We start from the raw sequence: 15,059 nt of genomic DNA, 5'->3' as shown, positions 1-15,059 counted from the left end.
CTTATCTAGGTTGGCTTCCATAAATATCATTTAAGAGGGATTTTTATAAGCACTGAAGTTTTGCCTAAAGAATTAGTCTTCCATGTTGTTTGAGAACAGATCCATGCTCTAGAGACCAGAAGAGTAGGTTGATAATTTATTATGAAAGGTGAAAAGCTTAACTAGTACTTCCCCCCGTGTGGCAGTGGGATGCAAGAGTATTTTAGGCACCTTTGAATTTGCCCAAATACTTTGATAAAAGCTAAATTGAGATTAGAGATTCACAACACAGCATTGTCAGAGATGGTTTAGGCATAGAAAATATTCAGGCAAGTGTTTGCAGTTGCCTGTCTTAGACATCAAAAAATCTTAGAGAATCATTTAATTCCCAACAGTAAAACCAATCAGTATTTGTTGAGCACTTATTACATGTACCATGTGCTTGACTAGGTACTTAACACAATTTATCTAATTTAATTGGGTGAGTTATACATTAAGAATTCCCAAATAAATACATTGACTTACTGTATGATGAAAATCATAGACTAAGTGAATTTTGGAGAATGATTTTCAAGTACAATGATTTTTCAGTGATGTCATAGTTAGTGTTAAGTTTTCTTTCTGGCAGTAATTAAATACTAAGTTTACTGATTTCTTGAGGCTATGGCAAAGACAATGCTAGATATTCCATTAAAAGTTTTCATTTTCCTCCTTGGCACACTGGAAAAATATATTTTCCAAATTCTCTTGCAGTTACATTGGAGCCATGTAACTAGGTAGTGGCCAGCGGAATGCCACAAACCCCCAGGTATAATTGCCTGGGCTCTCTCTCTCCCTTGGCCACGTGGCTACAGGAGAACTCCAGGAAGATAAAACCACAGGACAGAAGGGGCCCAGCTGCCCAAATAGCCACTTGCAAAGGATCACTTAGGAGAGCTGTCCAACCTGCATTAAATTTTTGCACTAATGAAAGGAACTGAATTGTGTTAAACCAAAGATATTAGGAGTAATGTGTTAAAGAAGCTGGCCAGTGTTACCACTCTTGGTTTTGTGCTACTAATCATTAAGATACAAATTTAAAACAGCTGAAAGGTAAGAGGCTAAACATAACTATTTCATAATTCTTGTAACTGCTTTCTAATGTGTTGGTCAGCCATTCATGCCTATTTCAATTCTTCCAGTGATATTAAAATAGAATTGAAGGCCTATCAAACAAAGTCTTTCATTGTCTTTGCAGAATTCCTTGAAGATGGATGAGAATCATTGACAGTGAGTACAGTTGTCCTTCCATATCCGCAGGGGATTGGTTCCAGGACCCCCACGGAGACCAAAAGCCACAGATGCCCAAGCTCCTTAAATAAAATGGTGTAGTACGGTTGGCCCTCCCTTATCCGTGGGTTCCCACACTTGCAGATTCAACCAGTGGTGATCCGTCTTCAGTTCCATCTTTGTGACCACCCTATTGGCCTAGTGTCCAGTCTCTGCAAGGGACATGCGCAGTCACTGAACTCAGGTTGTTCCAAAGCTATGGTTTGCCATCTGGCATATTTGGTTCTCCCTGTCTAAATGCAGTTTACCAATCAGGGGTCCATTTTTACCAGCCACATAGCTACACAGTTCACAAATCACCTTATTGGGTTGCCAGGGGAACAATGCTAAAAAGTTAACATAAGGTCAAATTCTCATGAAGGATGGGAAAGGATTTTGTTAACCGTTTACCCACATAGAGGTTTCTGTCAACTTGACTGTAATGGATTCTTTTAATATATTCCTAGATTGTACTTACTAATCATTTATTTAGGGCTTTTGCATTGATATTCATATCTGTACATGTGTGTATGTTTGTGCACATATGAAAAGGCTATTTTTTCAGGTGTAGATATCAATGACTTCTCAGGAATAATTCGTAAGCATTTCTTTTTTGATATTTTAGAGGAATTTAAATAGTATTAGAATTATCTGTTCTTTGAAGGGGTGGTATGCTCTGATTGTGGTATAGCTACAGCTGCTGTGTGTAGGCTGGAAAGCTTGTGACTCATGTTATTTTGTAAAATTATTACTGTGCTCGCTTGGAAGGTACAGTATATCCAGACAAAAGGAATATCATTATAGAAAATAAGAATGTTAGTATATTTGCTGCTCCTTGTTGCTTTTACAAGGTATCTTAAGAAAGGGATGGCCTCGGGCAAGAACTGGCTGTTTTACAAGCAGAAATGTCAGGAAATGAGAATGTCCAGAAATTTCGGGCCTCCCAGGGTTGAAAAAGACAACTGCTTTTATGCCCTGAACATTAATATAAATATATATCTGATCCCTGTGGCAAGGATCAGAGTAAGGGTGTGGCCCTCCCAAACAACCCTATAATTTCAGCTAGCCTCAAGGTGGCCTCCATTAAGATGAAAGAGTAAGGTATGGACACAAGGAATCAAAGAAATAAAGCAGGCTTAAGAACTAGGACTAGAAAAGACTTTGGTTATGTCATCTGCACAAGGAACTGACTGGAAGCAATTAGATCAGAAGTCTATTAGGGTTTTAAGGAGATCTTAAAGCCACAGAAACCATGAGTCTGGCCTGAAAATGTGGTCTCTCTTAGCTCCTTAAAAGCAACACTCAGGCCTTCAAATCTGTACCAGTAGAAAAAGAACTGTCAGTGATGTACAGTCCCCAAGGAAGGCATATGCTCCAATAGTCACTTCTGATGTGGCCCTAGAGGATGGATGAACGGACAAGGTAGTAGAAGCAGGGGTGACCTGATTGTCTGACCCTCCCTCTGCTGCCAGAGAAGAGCATCTCCGTAATTCTTGCTCACCTGGGGTCAGAACTGCTGTCAAGGGCTTCCCTGGTGGCGCAGTGGTTGAGAGTCCGCCTGCCCATGCAGGGGACACGGGTTCGTGCCCCGGTCCGGGAAGATCCCACATGCCGTGGAGCGGCTGGGCCTGTGAGCCATGGCCGCTGAGCCTGCGCGCCCGGAGCCTGTGCTCCGCAACAGGAGAGGCCACAACAGTGAGAGGCCTGCGTACCGCAAAAAAAACCAAAAAAACAAAAAACTGCTGTGAATGAGCAGCTGTGTGTTCCTCATCCTTCTCTTTTCTTAATAGGATTTTTTGAAGCAGTAATCCTGTCCCTGTGTCACCACCGCATATGGGACAGGAGGAACAATAGCTTGCTTAACAGCTTGGCTGACACTGTGAGAACTTGGTAGAGAAAACACATTTTCTCTCTCCTTTGCCCGAACACTACCGCTACCCAACACCCTCACTTTATCCTGACTCTGCTCAAATGACATCTCCCAGAGGTGAACATATCACTCCACCTAAAATCACAGCCCATCTCTTTCTATCACCTTATCCTTCCTTTACTCTATTTACACCTTTATCCTCTCTTTATAGCACATATTGTCTTGCTCCCCCAATGCAATGCAAGCTCTTTCGGGGCATGACTTTGTCTTGTTGCTGAAGTCCTAGCACCTAGAAATGGCCAGTACAGGGTAGGCTTTCAGTAAATATTTGCTGGGGGAAAAAAAAAAAGACTAAATAATTAAGAGCTTCTGATTTCCAGGTATTGGAAGTTGTGTGCGCTTAGTTCTGTTTTGCCGTTTATCTGTATCACATTGTAACCAGCAATAGACGATTATTTGTGTGCAAGGAAATTGGGATTACTCCTTGCAAGGTGGCATTATCTGGTATGAAACCTAACCAAAACGTACTACCAGAAAAGTACAGATATTGCTAAAAGCTGTTTGGTATGGTTCTTTCTTATTTTATATATATATATATATATATATTTGGCTGCATTGGGTCTCAGTTGAGGCACGCAGGATCTTTCCCTGTGGCACGTGGGCTCTAGAGCATGTGGGCTTAGTTGCCCCTCTGCATGTGGGATCTTAGTTCCCTGACCAGGGATTGTTCCATGTCCCCTGCATTGGAAGGTGGATCTTAAAAACTGGACCACCAGGGAAGTCCTCTTGTTTGTTTTTAAGACTGAGATAGTGAAATGTCACTCCCATGGGAACTCCACCTCTTTTTTTGGAATGGGCACTGGTGGTCATAATAGCAGCAGATTACCCAGTTAGACCTTGGAATTCCTTTAGAGTCTCCTCACTCCATGATTCAACAAAGACTGATATAATTAGCTACGGCTGACTCAAGGGAGAAGCTAAAGTTCACCAGGCAGAATTTAATCCAACCCAATGCAATCTATTTAATATTTGCTGAATTTAAGCTTTGTGCCAGGCATTGTGCTGGGCGCAAGGGATACAATGACGACTGCCCTTGCCCTCCTATTGGTTAGATTAGTGTCTCGAGGGAACCTAGATTTGGTAGAGAAGCAGTTCCACCACAGTGCATTAAGAGTTACTCTAGGGGACGCATAGGGCTACAGAAGCACATGCCACAGGCACGCGAAAAATCACAAAGGCTTCCTTCCTGGGTAACTGTCAGCTAAGCTTGGATCCAAAGGGTAAGTGGAGAGTGTCCCTATGAAGAAGGAAGATGCTGATTCACTTTGCTGTACACCTGAAACTAACACAACATGGTAAATCAACTATATTCCAATAAAACTTAAAAAAAAAAAAAGAAGGAAGATGGACTGTTTTCTAGACCAAAGAAAATATATGAAAAAAAAAAAAGAGATAGGCAGAGGGGGTATTACACACTTACTCCAGACATTTGTCCTATTTTCACCTACCACTCATCCTCCTTTCGTTCTATCTCCAGTTTTTAGCCTGTAGGTTAGCCCCTTTCTCTCTAATCATCCGTTGCTCAAGCCAGGAACCTATAAACAAAGAAAATGGCTAAGGAGCAGCCACTGCAACCTGGAACCAGGCCTACGTTACACTTACAAAAATTTGATTTTCTGCAGAAAAAATATTTTGACTCCTACATTTTTAGAAAGATCTGAAATGGATGACACCAAGCTGTTTGCCTAAAATAATGTCCCAAGCCTGAAATGGAATGGATATTTCCTGAGATTAAAATAGAAACTTGTTTTGCTAACAGAAAACAACTTGGAAATCAAAGAGTCATTTAAGTTGAAACCATTATTTTTCCTTTTCTTGCAGAAAATTCCTGTGTTTATACACACTAAGAGAGAGAGATAATGAGGTCCCTCTTCCACAGAACTTTCCATTAAAAATTTAAAGTTGGAGAAATCTCAAAAAAACAATAAAGATGGGGGTGGAGTTTGTAATGTAACAAACTCATTCAATAAACATTTATGAGCACCTACTACATGCCAGGCACTGAACAAAGAAACTTGCCCTTGTAGAGTTTGCATTCTAGCAGAAAGAAGACATGCAAAACAAGAAATAAGCAAATTATATAGGAAACTAGAAGATGAGTGCTTTGGAGAAAAGACAAATTAGAACAGGCAGGGACAGGTTGCAATTTTAAATAGGGTGGTCAAGGTTCGTCTCCTCAAAGAGGTGACATATGAGCAAAGACTGAAGTGAGAAAGGGAGCCATACCGATATCTGGGTCCAGGCAGAAGTAACAGTCAACGGCCCGAGGCAAGGGGCATGCCTGGAGTGTGGGAGAAAGGCACGGAGGCCATGGATTAGAGGAGAGGTATGGGAGACCAGATCACCGGCCTGGGCAGTTATTCCGGGTAGGGCTTGGGAAGAGTGGTGACTTGATTGGACTGATGTTTTAACGTGCATTTTAGGTTAATCACTGAGTGTTTTCATTTGAACACAGTCCTTTTATAATACATTTTACTCTGCAACAACAGAACAATGATGGTTCAAAATGGTTTTCTAAATGATCTCTGCAGTATCGGGCACCACAGGACTGCTAAGTAGTAACCGCCCTCCCTCTCCGGGGGACACGTGCCCCTAAAAGGGCAGCCGTTGCTCTCCTTCTAATGTGCTCAGTGTTGAGCAGGCAGAGATGGAAACAGTCTGCACGTCTCTTCTTCAAAACTCGAAAAAGAAGCCAAGCATTTCTTTCGCTTGGTTACAAAATTTTTTAAAATCTGCCTCTGCCAACTCTGCGGGAGAAGCAAACTCCCGGAGTTTGCCTTTGCTAATTTGTCCAAGTCGTGCTGCGGTTTCACTACATGCAGACACTGCTCAGCTCCAGTCCCACAAACCTCTCTCATCTTGGACTTCGCCCTCCGGTGAAAGCTGCGGCTCGCCCCTTCGGTCACCACCTGCTCTGAAGGAACCCGCGGAGCGCGCACCTCCGCCCCGGGCCCCTTTCCTCCCCGGCTCTGCCTTTCCTGCCGAGCACCCTGCTCTCTCCAGCCCAGGCCAGGCTTGCAACTTTCCTCCCAGCCTGGCGCTCACCCCGCTTGGCTGGTCCCCAAGAGACGCTGCCTTCCCGCGGCGCCCCCGCCCCCCGAGCTTCCCGCAGCCGGGCCGAGCGCCCTCACCCCTCACCCGGGGCCCCGAGAGCGGCTAGTCGGGCGCACGCGCGACCCCCGCCCCTCCCCGCAGGCGGCGCAGCTTCCCCTGCAGCACCTCCCCTCTCGGGGAGGGAGCCGGAGGGGGCTCGGGACGCCGCGCGCAGACCTGCTCCCACTGCACGCCGCGCCGCCCTCCTCCGAGAGTAGCAGCAGTAGCCGCGGCGGCCGCAGGGGTTCCCGGCTGCCGCAGCTCCTCAGGGGAGCCGAGCGCGCCTCCTGCGAGCCCAGCACCCCCAACCTGCTCGCCGCGCGCAGCTGAGCCGCCGCGCGGGACTCGTCGCCCAACATGGATTTCCTCCTGGCGCTGGTGCTCGGGTCCTCGCTCTATCTGCAGGCGGCCGCGGAGTTCGACGGGAGGTGAGTCGGACCCCGGGGCGCCCTCTCCTGCTCGTTGCAGCGCTAATTTCACACTGCCCTGGGGTTCCCCCTCTCTGCTTTCGCTCCAGAAGTTGGGCCACCGCACAGCCTCGGCGGGAGGAGAGCCGTCGAGCCGCCCTCTCTACCAGTGGCTGCCCGAGGCCTGGAGGGCGCGCCCCCTGCGAGTCCGGGAACCCGGCCGCGGCTCGCCGGGAGAGGCTGCGCGGCGGCGCGAGCCGCCCACCCACGGCTCGGCAAAGAGGGCTGGGGGAGAGGGGAGGCTCGAGCCGGGCGTCTGGGTTCTGAGGGCGCGGGTTAGCCGCCCCAGAGGAGGTGACGCGCGGGACATCTCTTGGCTGGGAAACTCTCGCTCTTGGTTTAGACAGCTCTGCAGTGGGGAAACTTCTAGGTGGTCGGGGCCAAATCCCGGCTGGGAGCTGTCAGGGCAGCTCACACAAAGGGTGGGGAGAGGAAGCGACTGGGCTTCCAGGGAGGGACCTGTTTGCCTCCCCACTTGGTTTCCTTGGCGGGGGTGGGGAACTTTGCGTGCGTGCGTGTGTCTGTGTGGTGTCTGTGTGTCTGTACGCACACACAGCTCCCGAGACTTAGGGCGAACCTGACTCCTGCGTGCTCTGACAGGTTCCAACAACCCAAGGCTGTGCTCCGCTCCGCTGTCACTCAGCCTCTCCTCCCGCCTCTGCGCGCGGAGCCCTCTTCCCCATCGCCGGATCGGTTCCCGCGACTGTGTGTGTGTGTGTGTGTGTGTGTGTGTCTGTGTGTCTGTGTGTCTGTGTGTGTCTGTGTGTGTCTCTCTCTGTGTGTGTCTGTAGGGAGGGCGTGCTCGGTTACCCCACCTCGGCGCAATTGCAGACCAGAGTCGCCCCGAAACGAGGCAGGAGCAGCCAGGAGAGTTTTTAACTTGGGTCACACCGCCCTGCAGTCGCCCTCAGGCAACGACCGGCACCCACACTCCCGCCCCCGCGCAGCCAGAAAGACTGCCGCACCTGTTTTTCCTGCAATCTTGGAACGAATCAATTCCACAATTGATTGGTTTTCTTCTACCTGGAAGGAACGGAGGGAAGCCAGTGGAGCGCTGAAGAGAAGAAGCGCAGCCGCTGGTTTACCACCTGGTTGGAGGAAATGGAAAGTTCGTGGTTATTTGTCCTTTGGGCTTGGGGGCATAAGGGGGAGATGAAAGGAAGGGGAATTGAAAAGATTAGGGAGCTAAAAAAAACGTGGGTAGCGGCCAGAGGCTGTTTTATTTTATTAAAGTAATTATTTGCCCACATTCGTGTCTGTTGTGCGTTTCTTTGCACACATATTTGCAACAAGAAATACATCACATGATTATGTATAAGGTTTCCATACAGCCTTAAAAAGATGTCTAAAACAATTAAAATATTGATCCTCTAGGGGGAAAATGTCATTGAGGTAGGTGTGAATCTAAACAACGAACCGATTTACCAAATAAGGTGTCAAAGTGGAATCTGGTAGTAAATCTTATCCTGAAATCGAGTGCTTGCTTTAGTCCTTATTTACATTAGAGAGGACGGTAACACGAATAGTTGATGCAGGAAAGTTTCAAACCACAAGGACACTTGAGATGTTAGCTACACTTTAAACTCTCCTTGGTTTTATTTAGTCTTCTTTCTCAAGTACATTATTTTCTGGGAACTTTTTCTGAAGAAGAGTCATACCTGGAAAAGAGTTCTGTTTCATTTGATTTTGAGAAACCTCCCTTCCTTCTCCTTCCCACATGTACCTGTTATATAAGGCAGAAAAAATTTTTCTTTCTGCTTTGACATGTCTTACTTAATACTTTTCAGTTTACAGTGTATCAGTCAAAACTGACTTTCCTCTCAGGAACAGGTGTGGGCCTTTGAGGACTCTGTTTTATTTCAAGCTTCAGAAACCATCCTATGAGTGGCAGCCTTGAGAATTCTTGGTTTTAGCTGGTGCTCTTTCCTTGTAAGAAAGGCTCTTCCCCTCCCTTTCCCACCCCCCTACTCTTGGGCGGTTGTATCTGCGTTTGTCTGATGTTTGAAATTAGATCATGGCAGAACTATTTCCCTGAAGGTGTGTTATTGTTTTATTTCTTCAGGCATGAAGGAGTTCATAGAAAGTTGTTGGGTGTGATTAAAATTTTTTTCCAAAGTAATAACAAAGAGGAAATTATTTTTAATTTCGAAAGTGTCTTTATTTAATTCGAATCTTTTTGTTTGGTAGGTGGCCCAGGCAAATAGTGTCATCCATTGGCCTGTGTCGTTATGGTGGGAGGATTGACTGCTGCTGGGCCTGGGCCCGCCGGTCCTGGGGACAGTGTCAGCGTGAGTATCACCCCTGGGACTTCAGCTTCCTTTGAGGGCGGGCTGTCCACCATCCGTCATGGCTTCGCTCTGCACGTCGGAGGGCTCATTTCTGAGCAAGGCTTGGTGGTGTGGTTCTGATGGAATCTGCAGTCCCTGACCTCTTATTCTGCCACTTTCCAACCTGAGCCACCTGTAGGAAGGTGCCAGTTTTGTTATTCACAGAGAGCCACCTAGGACGCTCGTTTTAGCTTTTGTCCCCCATACCTCCAGCTCTTGTTTTCCCATCAGGCTTACTCTTCCCTTTGCTCTGGGCTCTGAGGTGGGAGTAAGATAGTGAGTCTAGACTGTATTTACACTAAATAAACTCTGAACCTTGTAGCACTTATAAATTCCTTACCATGGCTGTTGTATAAACTGGCCTATTTGTAAACCTTTTTTTTTGAAGTGAGATGGTATTGACTGGCTTCTAAATGGACCACCCAGTATAATCCAATAATACCTCTGGAAAAAACCCCCTCATCTTTAAGTTCCATGAGTAATCGACGTAATAAGTACCCAATCAGAACACTGATTTTTAATTTTACATGATCACAAATGGGTATTTTAATGGTAGAAGTCAGAGCCACATCCCAGAAGTTTGAGAAATTCATTCCCAGCATTTTATCTGGATCTTAACATTTTATCCCACTCTCCCTAACAAAAGAATCCACAAACTACCAAGTAAATTTCCGGCATATCTTTGGAGCACAAGGTTGGCATGTCTGGTTAGATAGTGGGAACTGAGTTGGGTGTCATATATCCCAGTGTTTACTGCTGCTGAGAAAGGGGCTTAGAGAAATAGGGAAGGATAGTTAAGTCTGGAGCTGGAAAGGGAGGAGCCTGCCTTAGAGAAGTGCTGGCAGGATGAGGAATCAGGTAGATTCCAGTTTGGAAAGCTAGGCACTCCCTCAGCTATTTCAGTCTTTGAGAACTGTGCGTGATGTCTGTCCTTAACTTTGTGAAGGAGGGAGAGTGACAGTCCCAGGTTGACCTCTCTGGTTAGGGATGGAAAGGTAAAGGGGACTAAAGTTTGTCTACCTGCTCCCTGCAAGCCACTGGGCCAGACTTTTTGCACAGTTGGGTCATTGCTGCTTTTTATAAAGGCAGATGGTGGTAACTTCAGTTTTCAGTAAACAAAAGAACTAGGTAAAGGTTCTGTGCTCCCACTGGTTGGTCTATTCCCGTTGTTTTTAAGGGAAGATGGTCAAAAAAGAAGAATGGTACCTGGTGAAATAAAGTCTTATGCCACAGGGCCAGAGGTATTTGCACAGCTGGAGGCCACAGGTGTGGAATTTGAAGAGCAATCCGGTGTTGATAAGCAAAGGGTGAAGAGAGGATTCTTCTCTTGACCCAATACACACATCTCTCCTGAATAAAAAATAAGTAGTTTCTTTGCAGGAAGGGAGACAGTTTCCTCCTCCTTCACTGCCTTAATTTTCAGGACACTCCCAAAGCAAATGTTGCAGTGCTTTGGGTGTGCACAGGCCGCCAGCCCCACCCAGGACAAGGCTGCCTGGCAGAGTGCCCTGAGCTCAATGGAGTACACCTTCCATGAAGGCAGCGTGTCAGGGCAGTCGGCAGAAGCACGCGGAGGAGTATATTTGCACTCTGCCAGATGTGCTAAAAGAATTCCGCGGAGAAAACTCGATCTCTTAGAGGTTCATCACCTGCGGAATTCCCCAGAAAGAACCTCTAGGAGCTGTTTTATGTCTCTTTACCTCGGAATTAAATTTTCTCTAATATATACTGGCTTGGCAGTTCTGAATTTGAATGAGTTTAAAGACCTTTGAAAGGTCCAGTGGCTTTACAAAACTTAAACATCCAAGTGATTTCCTAGCGTTCCACTTTCTGCACAGTAGCTTTCCCAGCAGATATGGGACACTATTCTATTATTTTCTATCCCTTCATTTTGATTCTAAAAGACTGCACAGTGGTCAAATATAGTATTGGATAGTACTTATCTTTTCCTTCCTGTTACTGAATCCGAGGAAGCTACAACATGGCGTAAGGTAATTACTGAAATGGTAATAAATGCGTAAGGTGATCCTGCACAAATCACAGTTTACCTTAGATTTGGTGGAAGTTTGAGAGGCCGCATAATGGAGGGAGCGTGGACTCTGGAGCTAGATTGCCTGGGTTTAAATTAGTTCCACCTCTTATTAGCTGTGTGACCTTGATCAGGTTATTCAGTCCCTCTGTGCTTCATTTTCCTCGTCACTAAAATGGATCTAAAATAGTACAGTACCTCCTAGGACCACAACACGGCTTAAGTAAGTTATGATTTGTAAAGCATGTGAAACTACTGGCACAGAATAAACACTGTTATGTGTGTTTGGTGAAATTAAAGAAATATAAAGGACTACTGCTGCTGACAGTGTTCTGGGATGGGACATACCCATGCTATCAGATTCTTTGTTCTTTAGGCATGATATATGCATTTTTGCATTTATACTGCTGAAATAAAAAAATGGTTCCAAGGTTCTGTGTTGCAATAAAACAAAATGCCTTTAAACTAAAAAGGGCCAGAGGGATCTTTACCGTTAATATTACAGATGGCAGAGTTGTAAAAATGAGTTCACAGATGGATGCTGCCTTGTCTGTGTTTTATTTTTGCAGCGCCTCAGATGGTCCAAAAGTCTCTTGCCAGTTCAGAGATCCCCCTGTCTTTGTTTTGCTGTAAACAGGTAGAGGAATGTGGTCACCTCAGAGTGGGAAGAAAGAACGGCGGCAAAACGAGGCTTGTCGGGGACAAATGGAAAAGTCCAGATTAGTTTTTAAAGAAACCTTTTGTGAAATTAAAACCTTTGTCACTATATTTATTCAAGGAAAGTACCTTGCTATTCTTTAACAGTTACATCTGGTAATGGATTACCTATAAAAACTCCAAACAGCTTCTGGGAAATCTAATGTGAAAAATGTTTTTGCCTTCCTGACCCTTAGATAATCTCAGAGTTCTCTTTCCCATGAGGAGCATTCTCCCTTCCTTAGCAAAAGTGCCCTGGTTCTCGTTTTTCTGAATGATTCACTTTGGAATTTTCCTTCAAATCAGCACAGCAAAGCAAAAGGAGACTGTTCCCACCTGCATGTAGAAGCTCCCAATTTATCCCTTAGAAGATGTGTAAGTTGGGGGAGACCATACCCTCATCGTACTGTTTGTCAGGTCTCACACCCTAGAGCACTGACCCTTGGGTGAGTGTTTACCTCCGTTTGGTTGAGCATAGGTGAGACATATTGACTCAATATTGTGTGAGTCGAGTATATGTATTTACACAAAACATGCTGCGTTTCATTTTCACTTGCTGCCCCCCTTTCCATAGACTTGTTGGGAGAGGACAATGGACATGGCAGGGGGCTTGCGTTGCCCAGCCTCTCTCCTGCCTCACCAAGTCCACCCGCGAAGCCGTGTTCAACCAGACTTCCCGCCCTTCCCTCTGGGACTGAGGAAGGAAGGACCAGAGCTGCTACCCAAACAGGCACAGGAGCTGTCCTTCTGCCTCCCGCCTGTGCCACCCAATATTCCCGCCCCACTGGGGAAAGCATGACCTATTCCAGACATAGGCAGGTTATGTTTTCATTGTTCTTTTAGAGATCATACCCGTACCTTCTTTCTATCCTTTGATTCTTTGTTCTGTGTTCTTGACTTATAAACAGATCTCTACATGTTGAGAATTCAGAATTGGGTTTTCCAGTTAATTGTCTTGGGCTTTACCTTTATTGACTATTGATATGGCTCTTGATTGTAAACGGGAAATTTCTTAATATGTTTATAACACACCGATGCTTCCATATTTACAGCACACAGCGCCTTAATCACTTAGATTATCACAAAATACTTGTTTCTTGCTCTGTAGTTATTCTATTTAACTTCCTTAACTTTTCCATCTTGTTAATGGCACATTTCATTTTAATTATTTTAACAATTTCTCTACTCAAGTGGAGATCTCTGTAATAAAGGTTTCTCAGGGTTTGTATATCTGATTTTAAAAAGCCATGTATTCCGTGGAAACAGTTCTTAACTAAAAGCACTAAACAATTAGGGACAGCTGAGTGGAGCCCTGACTTTTGTACCTGATTAGCCATTTAACATTTCTCAGCTGCAGTTTTCTTATTTTACAAGTGGATTTCTAAGGTGCCCTGCAGCTCTAAACCCCATCTGAGAACTTCCTTAATATTGAAAAGGGTATATAGGATCTAGATATTGCATTTCTGTATGGTTGTCTTTCTGTTTACTTTACTTGGACAGTTGGCTCTATATGTGGCTATAACAGTAGTGTTTCTGTTGAAAGCACTTTGTAAAGGTATGAAGAAAAACTCAAAATACAACTAGTTCTAGGTTTCAACAAAGCTGTTCAGTTCCTGAGTTCTTTGGCTGTCATTGAGCAATTTGTGGTTTTTGAAAGAATTTATATAAATTAGGATGGTTTTGTATCATTTTTCCTTAAGACCAGGCAAAATGCAGGTGTTTTGTTATGTTTCTTTGGAGATTTTGTTGAGAAGTGAAACCTACTCCCAGAGTTTGCTTTGCTTTATTAGTTCTAAACCTCATTTTCTCCTCCCTCCTCTCTGAAGTTAGTAAAGGCTACAACTGTACAATTGCCATGTAAAGTGAAAATTCTGGATTTTTATCAGCGCTAGATAAACTTATAGGTTAGTGCAAGTTAAGGGCTGAGAAACAGTAATTCATTCTGAAACTGTTTTGGAGTTGTCAAAGAATTTCACTTGGATAATGTATGTGATGGCTAACGATCGTGGACCACTAGAAAGAATGATGAACAAAGCATTGAATTATTTATTTCTGTATTTCAAATGAAATGGGTATTAGTTTAAGCAGAGAATTTTGATTTGGTAAGTGAAACATTTAAGTGTTCACTTCATATTTCATTCCTTATTCATATCTGGGTTCAGAAATCAGCCTCTTAAAAGGAACGTGATTTTTTAATTTTTGCTCCCTATGTCGGTCATTGATTTCCTGTCCCTAGTCACAAAAGTATATAGATTACACCCTTCTTTGATTTTTTGGATTTTGAGTACTTTCTTTAAAATAGTTAAGAGTAAACAAGAAATATTGGAAGTGACTTTTTAAAAAATTTTTAAATTTATTTTATTTATTTTTGGCTGCATTGGTTCTTCGTTGCTGTGCACAGGCTTTCTCTAGTTGCAGGGGGTGAGGGATACTCTTCATTGCAGTGTGCGGGCTTCTCATTGTGAGGGTTTCTCTTTGTTGCAGAGTACGGGCTCTAGGCACACAGGCTTCAGTAGTTGTGGCACTCGGGCTCAGTAGTTGTGGCTTGCAGGCTCTAGAGCACAGGCTCAGTAGTTGGGGCACACGGGCTTAGTTGCTCCGTGGCATGTGGGATCTTCCCAGACCAGGGCTCAAACCCGTGTCCCCTGCATTGGCAGGCGGATTCTTAACCACTGTGCCACCAAGGAAGTCCCTGGAAGTGACTTTGAAGGCCACACATAGTGTTCCCCTACTGTTCCTAGTGAGTGCCTTTCCATTAGTAGTGAACAACCATGGCAACCTCCACTGGCCATGAATCAACATTTTATAGATGAAGCAGGTTTTTATATCCATACAACTGTACACGCTCCAGGAGTAACTGGGAATCTCAAGGCAGGTTGTGCTGCTCAGACCCGTGTTGAAGATTGCCAGCAGGTCCCAGGCCAGCTTAATGGAGCTGAGCACACTTCACTGTCTTAATGTTTATCAGCTTCCTCCTCTAATTTTGGGGTGAGAATGCAAAATCTCGTTTTATTTTTTGAGGTAGGAATAAATGCAAAGCAGTGGACAATCTTATAACTACTTTCAGCCCTAAACCTGAATCTCCAAATCCTTAGCAAGTCCGTTTTTTGATTAAGATTATCCAACCACCACTTTCCATGAAAAGGTTAAGAACAGCATGTACTTTGGGTGACTTCAAGTGGTCTTGGAATGCAGATTCCAAACTAGAATCAGTGTTGAAGAAGTTTGAC

The 15,059-nt window shown here is 44.7% G+C and overlaps 2 protein-coding genes across 9 annotated transcripts in view; both read left to right on the top strand.

Moving 5' to 3' along the window:
- The window catches only part of GSTCD (glutathione S-transferase C-terminal domain containing), a 172,885-nt gene extending 169,056 nt beyond the window's left edge, over nt 1–3,829 (top strand). Inside the window, exon 19 of one of the 2 annotated variants that reach the window (XM_073805008.1) lies at nt 1,217–3,829. The gene's annotated coding sequence lies outside the window, so the exon portion shown is untranslated. The remainder of the gene's footprint in view (nt 1–1,216) is intronic. The other variant, XM_073805010.1, reaches the window with a different exon arrangement.
- A 2,116-nt stretch (nt 3,830–5,945) lies between these two features.
- NPNT (nephronectin) overlaps nt 5,946–15,059 on the top strand; it is a 74,555-nt gene continuing 65,441 nt past the window's right edge. Inside the window, exons 1-2 of one of the 7 annotated variants that reach the window (XM_073805013.1) lie at nt 5,946–6,738; nt 8,965–9,065. In XM_073805013.1, coding sequence (XP_073661114.1) covers nt 6,668–6,738; nt 8,965–9,065 — 172 coding nt within the window. In that variant the 5' untranslated portion in view covers nt 5,946–6,667. The remainder of the gene's footprint in view (nt 6,739–8,964; nt 9,066–15,059) is intronic. The other 6 variants (XM_033856801.2, XM_073805015.1, XM_019927767.3 and 3 more) reach the window with 6 other exon arrangements.

This window comes from Tursiops truncatus, chromosome 5, assembly GCF_011762595.2.
Source record: "Tursiops truncatus isolate mTurTru1 chromosome 5, mTurTru1.mat.Y, whole genome shotgun sequence".
Taxonomy (NCBI): Eukaryota; Metazoa; Chordata; class Mammalia; order Artiodactyla; family Delphinidae; genus Tursiops; species Tursiops truncatus.
Note: the sequence above shows the minus strand (reverse complement) of the source record. Positions and strands in the feature narration are given on the sequence as shown.